This window comes from Dermacentor albipictus, unplaced genomic scaffold, assembly GCF_038994185.2.
Source record: "Dermacentor albipictus isolate Rhodes 1998 colony unplaced genomic scaffold, USDA_Dalb.pri_finalv2 scaffold_19, whole genome shotgun sequence".
NCBI classification, from domain to species: domain Eukaryota; kingdom Metazoa; phylum Arthropoda; class Arachnida; order Ixodida; family Ixodidae; genus Dermacentor; species Dermacentor albipictus.
Genome location: NW_027225573.1, coordinates 268,078 through 277,759, shown reverse-complemented (window position 1 = coordinate 277,759; position 9,682 = coordinate 268,078). Strand labels below are relative to the sequence as shown.

At 52.3% G+C, this 9,682-nt stretch overlaps 1 protein-coding gene across 4 annotated transcripts in view; it reads left to right on the top strand.

The window, feature by feature from the left end:
- Nucleotides 1-586: 586 nt before the first annotated feature.
- LOC139052117 (uncharacterized) overlaps nt 587-9,682 on the top strand; it is a 131,363-nt gene continuing 122,267 nt past the window's right edge. For all 4 annotated transcript variants that reach the window (XR_011509716.1, XR_011509715.1, XR_011509714.1 and 1 more), the window contains exon 1: nt 587-752. Coding sequence is in view for 1 of the 4 variants with exons in the window: in XM_070529213.1 (XP_070385314.1) it covers nt 747-752 (6 nt within the window). In the remaining 3 variants the exon portion in view is untranslated. The remainder of the gene's footprint in view (nt 753-9,682) is intronic.

Below are 9,682 nucleotides of genomic sequence, written 5' to 3'. Positions count from 1 at the left end.
GCGTACGTGGCCCCACCCTAGAATACGTGTAAGGGAGTCATAAGAGGAGTCGACGTGGAAATCAGCGAGGCTCAACTCAGGGCGATAATTGTAAATCATCGAAATCCGGGCGTTTTGGAGGCCAGGCTGATCAAGAACCCCACGGTGGTGGGGATGCTATTCGAGGGCATGAGGGTGCCCAACTACGTGGCATGCGGCGTGAGCATATTTCGCTGCACGATATACCGATGCCAAACGGATGTCTGCTAGCTATGGATGTGGTGGACTGGGACACCGGGCTAACGTGTATCCCAACCCGGGAATCAAGTAGTGTCACACCTGCGGCAAACGATCGCCGGCGTAAGATTACCAGTGTGATCCGAAATTCACGTTGTGTGGTGGCCCGCACCCCACAGTGGCCAAAAGGTGCAGGGACAATTTTAAGGTTACCTATATTGTCAGAAGAAGACGGCGGCAGCGGCGCCGACGCGCCGAGCAGCTGCAGCTGGGGACCGACGTCAACACGGCGGGCGGGAGAAGCCACTCGCGTGCGCCAGCTGCGTGGGAGCGCAGCACTGAGAGAAGCCGCTCTCACACGACAGCTGCGCAGAAGCGCGGCACAATGAGGCACCGCTCTCGATCCAGACGGCGCTCGGTGTCCAGCGTGAGGATCCAGGAGTAGCCCACCTGGTCAGATCGTGTGAAAGGAAAGACGAAGAAGGAGCAACAGAGACCCGCGGAGGTAACACGGTCGGCTAAGCCAGAGCATGGTGGTAAGTCGCACGTGGACGCATTACTTAAGGAAGTTAGGGAGCCTATATAGGAGCTACGCCGACTCAAAGCGGCCAAGGCAAACCCTAAGCCAATTGAAATAGAGACACGCAACCAGACGCCAGAGGTAGTTGAATATATATCCCCCGTAGGACTCACTAAAGCAAAGAGTAAGGCCTCCCATCTTAACGACGAAAGCGACTGGGAAACGGAGGGAGAGGATCAACAAAGAAAGATGTTGAAGGAACTACTCAGGATAAGTTGAGAAAACAAGGAAGGCGTAAAGCTTTTGGTGCAAAGAGTAACAATACTAGAAGAAAAGGCGGCGATTAGGGCCAAAGCCAAGGTCCGAGCGCAAAGCAAGGCAATGAATCACTACGAGGTTGCTTCGGGCGCGGAGCAGAGCATGGTAATGTAGCATCATGGTGGGCGATCACAAAGAGCTGGTAATCTGGCAGTGGAAATGCATTAGTTTTCAGAGGCGCAAGGCTCCGCCACGGCAAATTTTAGCGAATGAGGTAGAAAAATGGCTGTGGCTTAGGTAAGGTTAAGCCCAGGATGCGAAGCATACTAGCCTTTATTTTAGTTGTTGAACCACTGTTTAGCCTGGTGAACTGCTGTTGCTTGGCTATATTTGGTTCGGCTAGACGAAGAAACAACTCATGCATTACTGCTTCGCCTTCAAGAGTGGAACGCGACAGCGTTCCCGTCGACCCGCCAAGGGGTGTAAGACAATGGGCTACAGGGCAGCGACTACGCGCCCCGCATTGGACGCGGTGAGCGTCGAGCAAAGCAGCGTTCGGCGCGGCAACGAAATGTGCGCTTGAGCAAGAGACGCACGCCTTAGAAACAGCTCGTTTCTAAGGCAACACCGCATTCACTAGAGGCGCTTTTGTACCGCTTTGAAGCATCGTACTCGTGGCTCAGTGGTAGCGTCTCCGTCCCACACTCCGGAGACCCTGGTTCGATTCCCACCCAGCCCGTCTTGCAAGAGTTGAGCCAAAGCCACTTCTCCTCTGTCGTGACGTCACGGTGTCACGTGGTTTCAAGGCGACACCGCCGCGCCTGAGGAGCTGGGTTGAGCTCTCGTAATATGCTTCGCATAAAACCGCAGACTCTGTTATTACAGGAGACAATATATGTGACGTCCCTACCCTCTCTGGCTTCAACACTGTGTCGGTCAGGAACGAGGGATGTAGTGACTAGCCACGATGATCAGAAAAAAAATTAGCCTTTATTGAGCATCCAATCCAATCTGGACGGGGCAAGATGGAGGCCCTTTTCGTGGAGGTTATACCACACGGGTGGCTTTAGCAGAGTGTCTTTGTGCTTAATGTCTATAGCCCACCGTCGGACCAGAGACAGACGTTCAGCTCCCTGGTTAGGAAGGCGACGTGGATAGCCAAGCACTCTCCCCTGATAGTTGCCGGGGATTTTAACGCCCGTCATTGTGCATGGGGCTACAGCAGACAGACTGTGAAAGGAGACAACCTGGCGAGGATCCTGGAGGATCTTGCGTTTTCTGTAATCACGGACCCAGGTTTCCACACTAGGATGGGAACGTCGGTTGCGCGCGACACAACGCCTGATTTGGCATGTGTGAGGAACGTAGGTAACGTCACGTGGCACAATAAGCAGGAGAGCCTGGGTAGTGGCCACTTCATAGCGGCGGCAACATTAAGGGTGCGCGCTCGGTCGGCCAGGATATTGGAGGCGCGGACTGGGAGGAGTTCAAAAACTTAGGATGGAGCGAACGAGCACGTTTTCCTCGTTTGGCGAGGCTATCGACTCGCTCAAGGAGGACGTAGAGAGGACTACCAAGGTAGTGCAAACGGAAGTGGAGGTCCTAAGATTGTACCGCACCTTGCGCACCTGTTGGAGGCCAAATCCTCAATTCTGATGAGGGGGAAAACACAGAGGCTAAACCGTAGGCTGCGTAAAACGGTTGCGGAGCTTAATAGAGAGATCAACAATCAACAACCAATCAACTTTATTTCCTTTGGATAGGAGGAGTACGGGACTAAACGTTTGAGCAGCTTGACGAGGTCCCAACCCCGTTACAGTTGTCAAAACAGCAGGATGACGGTAAGTCATACACAAAGAGTTCAAATAAATCGACGAATATTACATAACATCATGTAACACAAAATTTCATTACAAGGCGCGAAACAATAGAAGCCATTTGCATAGGCTTGAAATGGCATGAATATGAAAAGCAGCGAGCGACAAGAAGAGGGACAAAAAGAAAATTCGAAAGGATTTACTATTACTGAAAAAAACGGACTGGGCGAAGCGTTCATTAAGACAATTTTGATTACACGAAGGATAAAAATTTTCATGGTTCAATAAGTTCAGAAGAGAAGGTAGATTATAAGTAGTTCTAGGGGTCGGTACAGTCTATTTCCTTGTGCCTGGTTGGACGAACACTTGTGTTTGCTTTTAACTTAGCAAGATTAATTATGGTATCGGTACAATACTTAACAAAAGCTTTATAACACATCAGCCTATAATTATATAAACAGAACACTGGAAGAATTTCTTACTTTGTAAAAAGAAGTTTTGTAGAAGAAGCATAATGTAGAGCAGGAATATGTTGTATGGCTGTTTTCTGCAACAAATACAGCTTGCGCAAATTTGTTCCACCAGTAGTACACCACACTATGCTGCAGTACTGCAACAGAGGGGACACTAATGCTTTGAAGACCATAATCTTCACCTTTGTAGCAAAAATGCATGTCATATGTGCAAGGACACCAATGGCAGATGAGATCTTAGAATGGAGATTTTCAACATGTACATTCCATGGAAGGTGCTTGGAAAAATATACTCCAACTATTTTAACAAAACCCACCAACTCTAACTTCTGAGAGCCCAGAAATAAATTCAACTTCTTTGTCAGTGTTTTTCCTTTAGGCATGTACAAAATAGCTTGTGTTTTTGAAGGCTTTATTTTTAAAGAATTCACTGAGGCCCAGGCACCTAGGTCAGACAGCGTTTTGTTAGCCATTGCTTCTACCTCTGTTTACGAATTCCCTGTAATAAAAACTGTCGTGCCATCAGCATACGAGACGAAGGTTGCGTTGTCTGTGGAGATCGATCCATATTGCGCGGAGCTCTATAGGATACAATGGGACGAGGTTTGCGCTGCAGTAGATGGGTCCATGCGCTCAGGAGGGAAGTAGAACCCCCTCAAGCACCTCCTGTGTGACGCGCGGGCCAAGCGCAATCGAAGGCAAACGCTTAGTAAAGTCATACTCAGGCACAAACAGGAGGAAGGTACTGAACAGTCGCTTTTGAATGTGGTCACGGATAGATACCACCCCATAGGGCCGAAGCAGGAAGAGGATTGTCCACAGATCGAGTGCGCAACGGTGGAGGGGCTGGACACGCCCTTGACAGAATGGGAGATCAGGGTCGTAATCTACAATTGCAACAGCAGATCGGCTTCGGGTCCGGATAAGGTTTGTAACAGGCTATCACGAAACATGGACGATAAGGCAGTGGAACTACAAACTAAGGAGGTCAACAGGGTGTGGGAGACAGGACAGGTGCCTGACGGATGGAGGGCCGCTACGGTGATGCTCATCCCTAAACTTGGAAAACCCCTTGATTTGGACAACACGAGACCGACATCACTAACCTCGTGCATAGGAAAGGTAGTGGAGCATGCAGTTTTGAACAGGGTTTCTGGGTGCATAGAGCACAGAGACCTCTTCCCACATAATATGGTTGGCTTTCGGCCCGGCCTATTTGACACAGAAGCTTATGCCAATGCTGAATAAAGAAATCCTTGATAGCGGCACTTTGGTGGTGAGAGGTATTCTCACCCTGGATCTCACTACTGCGTTCGACACAGTGTTACATCGATACCTACTGCAGGCCACAGCCGGGATAGGCCTGGGAGTCAAATTCCAGGCATTTGTCAGGTCCTTTCTCATGAAAAGAACCGCTGCTATTCAGGTGGGGCAGATGAAGTCAAGCGTGTACGGATTGGGGGCTCGTGGTACCCCCCAGGGAACAGTCATCTCTCCACTGCTCTTCAATATAGTCATGAAGAGTTTTTCAGACAGGCTGGACGGCCTCCGGGGCATAGGTCACGCACTCTTCGCAGATGACCAAACGATCTGATGCCCAAGGGGCTCGCTAGCGGAAATGGAGCAAGCTTTACAAGCGGCCTTGGACAAGACGGAGGCTTGCCTCGCGGACACGCGTCTCAAGCTGTTTCCTAGTAAGTCGAAGCTGTTACGTTACAGACCCGCAAGGCAGAGGCATAGGGGTCTGACACCCCTCCACCCGTGGTATTATACACTGTAGCGAAGAGATTGTAGAAGAGACGCTAGTGGGTTCAGCGCTACTGGCTCTAAACGCTAGTGGGTCGAGCGCTCCTGCTCAGCAACGGCTCTCGTGCTTGGAAGCTGTGACTGCCCTGCCCGTCGACGTTGCACTGCTCCCGACCTCTGCCAAATAAACACCATTAGAATTGGTGGAGGTGCGGGCTAACCTCAGACGATCATCCTGGAACTCCGGTGCCGTACCTTATCATCTACCATGCCCCAAGACGCCTCCCAACAAACGCCTCCTCCTGCACCCACTGCGTGTCCCGGGGTGCCTCTTCATCGCGACCCTCCCATCTACACTGGAGCGGACGACACTGACGTGGACGAATGGCTCACAGCGTACAACAGGGTAGGCGACCATAACAAGTTGGATGAAGCAGCCAAATTGAGCCATGTTCTGTTCTACCTCGCTGGGGTGGCCAGCCTGTGGTATAACAACCACCAAGCAGAGTTCCAGACATGGTCGGAATTTAAGACTTCCCTCTCCGATGTATTTGGTCGCCCTGCTGTTCGCAAGCTGCGTGCCGAGCAACGTTTGCGAGAAGGAGCTCAACAGCCAGGCGAAACATTCACCAGTTATATCGAAGATGTCCTGGATCTATGCAGGAAAGTCGATTCGACCATGGCGGAGTCTGATCGAATCCGAAACATACTGAAGGGCATAGAAGACGACGCCTTTAACATGTTGCTGGCCAAAAGTACACGCTCTGTGGCTGAAATTGTCACACTGTGCCAGAGCTATGAAGAACTCCGCACGCAGCGGTCACCGACCCGTCGATCTCTACCGCGTGACGAACACCTCGCTGGTTTGGCTGCCATGTCCAACCAGGCAGCGTTACTCGCAGAAATGAAGGCGTTCGTCCGCGAGGAAGTTGCCCGGCAACTCTGGTTGATGGATTTTGCACAGCCGCAGTCGGTACACGCACCTACGCCAAGTTTTGCGCCTCCGCTTCGCCGCGTCATAGCGCAAGAACTGCACGAGGTTTTGCCTGAGCACCACCAGCGTGTTCCTGCGGCTGCGCCTTACAGCTACGCCGAAGTCATGGCCAGGCCCCAACAGATGCCGACGGCTGTGCCACTCAGCTACGCGGAAGTCGTCACCCAGCCTCAACAACTCCCTCAACGGGGACCTCTCACGTACGCCGAAGTCCTCGCTATGCCCCGACAACAGCCTGCTATGCAACCACTTCACCAGGCGCCACGTCCAACGCGTCCTTCCACATGGATGGGACCTGCCGCAACGACTCGGTGGCGTACAGCGGACAATCTACCAATATGTTTTGCGTGCGGCTATGCAGGCCACGTCGCACGCTACTGTAGTCGCGTGCAGTCGCCTAGCGCTACACCTTATGGGCCAAGTTCTATGGCGGGTTCTCCGCACCCTTATTACGACGACGAACCTCGGGCTGCGTCACCACCATTCCGCTGGTCCGCCAACATCCGCCGCTCAACTTCTCCACGCCGACGCTCCCCATCACCGATGCGGCCTCGTCCCGAAGCTCGGGATGAGGAAAACTAATCGTCGCAGTCCATGAGACAAGGGCTGCGACGCCGTCGAAACGCGGAAGTCCGCAACGTAGCCCAACCAATGTGATAGACGTGTTAGTTGACGGTGTGCGCACATATACCCTCGTGGATACCGGAGCCGCTGTATCAGTTATGGACGCAAAGCTTTGTCGCTTCCTTCGAAAGGTGACGACGCGCATTGCTGGATTCGCCCTCCGCACAGCAGGCGCACAGCGTATTCACCCGATTGCGGCGTGCACCGCTCGTGTTCTCATCGAGGACGTTGTATACACCGTCGAATTTATTGTGATTTCCTCGTGCTCCCACGAAGTTATCCTGGGGTGGGACTTTCTCGCCCACCACGATGCCGTCATTCATTGCGCACGGGCCGAACTAGAACTGTCGGCGATCTCAGATATGACGCTTGCCGATAATGCTTCTTTTGCAAACAAACTACTCGTCAGGCTCGACACCAACGTTCCTCCCAACTCGTCAGTGATTGTATCAATGCATTGCAGCAGCCTCTCTGACGCCATCGCACTACTTTCTCCATCAGGCCGCTCTTACACTCGAAAACGTCTGCTGCTGCCTTTTGCGACTGTGAACGTCAAACAGGGCTCCACAGCTATTTTTGTCTGTAACCCCTTCTCATACCCTGTGATGCTGCTTAAATTAAGGCGAATGTCTTGGCCACGTGGAAGTGATCGACGCCGTACAAATTGCGGATATTCCCGAAGACACGTCCTGCGCCAGTTACAACACGCTCGGTTCTCTGTCGACGTCCGACCCTTTGCCCACAGGTGTGTTCGATTCATCTATTGCCGATGGCCTCACCCCACCTCAGCGTTCGCAGCTTCTGCGCATCGTAGAAGAATTTCGTCCTTCTTTTGATGTCGAGCAACCTTCCTTGGTCCGGGCGGCTGCTGTCACGCACCATACTGACACTGGCTCCCAACCACCATTGCGGCAACGACCATATCGCGTCTCTGCCACGGAACGTCGTATGATTAATGAGCAAGTGGACGATATGCTTCGCTGCGAAGTGATCCGACCCTCGAACAGTCTATGGGCATCCCCTGTCGTCCTTGTTACGAAAAAAGACGGCTCGATACGGTTCTGTGTAGACTATCGCCGCCTGAACAAGATCACTCGCAAAGATGTATAACCGCTGCCGCGAATTGATGACGCCATCGATAGCCTACAAGGAGTAGAATTCTTTTCATCTCTACATTTACGCTACGGCTATTGGAAAGTACCCATGGCTGACGTCGATAGGCCCAAGACAGCCTTTGTCACACCCGACGGCTTATACGAATTTAACGTCATGCCGCTTGGACTTTGTAATGCGTACTACATTGTACATTGTACAATGTAGTACTACATTGTACTACATTCAAAGGTTTGTTCGTTCATGCCCCGACTGCCAGCGCCGAAAATCTTCACTCCACCTCTCACCAGCTGGCCTGCAGCCTCTACCCTGCCCTACCCAACCGTTCGGGCGCGTTGGCATCGATTTGTATGGACCACTTCCCCTGACGTCGGCTGGTAACCGCTGGGCCATTGTGGCAGTAGATCACCTTACACGATACGCTGAAACCGCCGCTCTCCCAGCAGCTACAGCGCGCGATGTTGCATCATTCCTGCTTCGCCGATTCAACCTGCGGCATGGTCCACCTCAAGAATTGCTCAGCGACCGCGGACGCGTCTTCCTGTCGGAAGTAGTTGAAGCGATTCTCAAAGAGTGCCACGTTGTTCATCGTACGACTACGGCGTACCACCCTCAAACGAATGGCCTCACAGAACGCTTCAACCGTACGCTCGGCGACATGCTTTCAATGGACGTTGCCTCCAACCACACGAACTGGGACGCCATTCTGCCATTCGTCACCTACGCGTATAATACCGCTACGCAGAGCACCACTGGATTTTCACCCTATTTCTTGCTGTATGGTCGACACCCTTCGCACACCATCGACACCATTCTTCCGTACCGGCCGGATGCATCTGAGTACGTCCCTATTTCTGACACGGTCCGACATGCAGAAGAGTGCCGCGACCTCGCACGGGCCTTTACTTCCGATGATCAAGAGCGCCAGAGGAGCACTCGCGGTGACGCCCCTGCCACGGTCACCTTCGAGCCAGGAGCGCTCGTGTGGCTCTCAGTCCCTTTAACTGCCCCTGGCCTCTCATCAAAACTGGTCCCTAAGTATGAAGGCCCTTATCGTGTTCTCGAACGTGCATCTCCTGTAAACTATGTCATCGAACCAGTTGAGCCATCTGAAGACATGCGCCGCCGTGGACGAGACATTGTCCATGTCGACCATTTAAAGCGTTACTTCGACCCACTCATCGTGACGAGCTGTTAGGTCGCCGGACGGCTCCCTTCTCGCTCCCGGGGGGTGGTTGTAGCGAAGAGATTGTAGAAGAGACGCTAGTGGGTCGAGCGCTCCTGCTCAGCAACGGCTCTCGTGCTTGGAAGCTGTGACTGCCCTGCCCGTCGACGTTGCACTGCTCCCGAGCTCTGCCAAATAAACACCATTAGAACACGAATGATGTGCCGAAAATTCCTAGAGCAGACTCAGTTATGATCCTAGGCCTGCTCATAGACTCGAGGGGCTGTAATGCCAGAACAAGTACCCACAGTACAGTCAAGACGGAGAATATGCGGCGGTTAATCGCTAGGATGTCCAACCGTAAGAAGAGGTCAGATGAAGACAACCTCCTTCGGATGTACCACGCGTTTCTCATGAGCCATATTAACTATGTGGCGTCAGCGCTAGTATGCAGGAAAACTGAAAAGACCAAGTTAAATACCCTCATGCGCAAGAGTATCAAGAGAGTTCTAGGCTTGCCTAGTCCACGAGTTCCGAGAGGCTAGATCAACTCGGGATGCACAATAGCATAGACGAGATCATCGAGGTGCAGGTCACTGCCGAAATGGTTAAGCTATCGTCGACAAAGGCTGGTAGGCGAATTCTTGACGAGGTTGACATGGTTCCCAGGATAACAGAGGACCGGCGCATAACACTGATACAGGAAACGAGGGCGACTTACCTGGTTAGATCCTTACCGCGAAACGTACATCCACA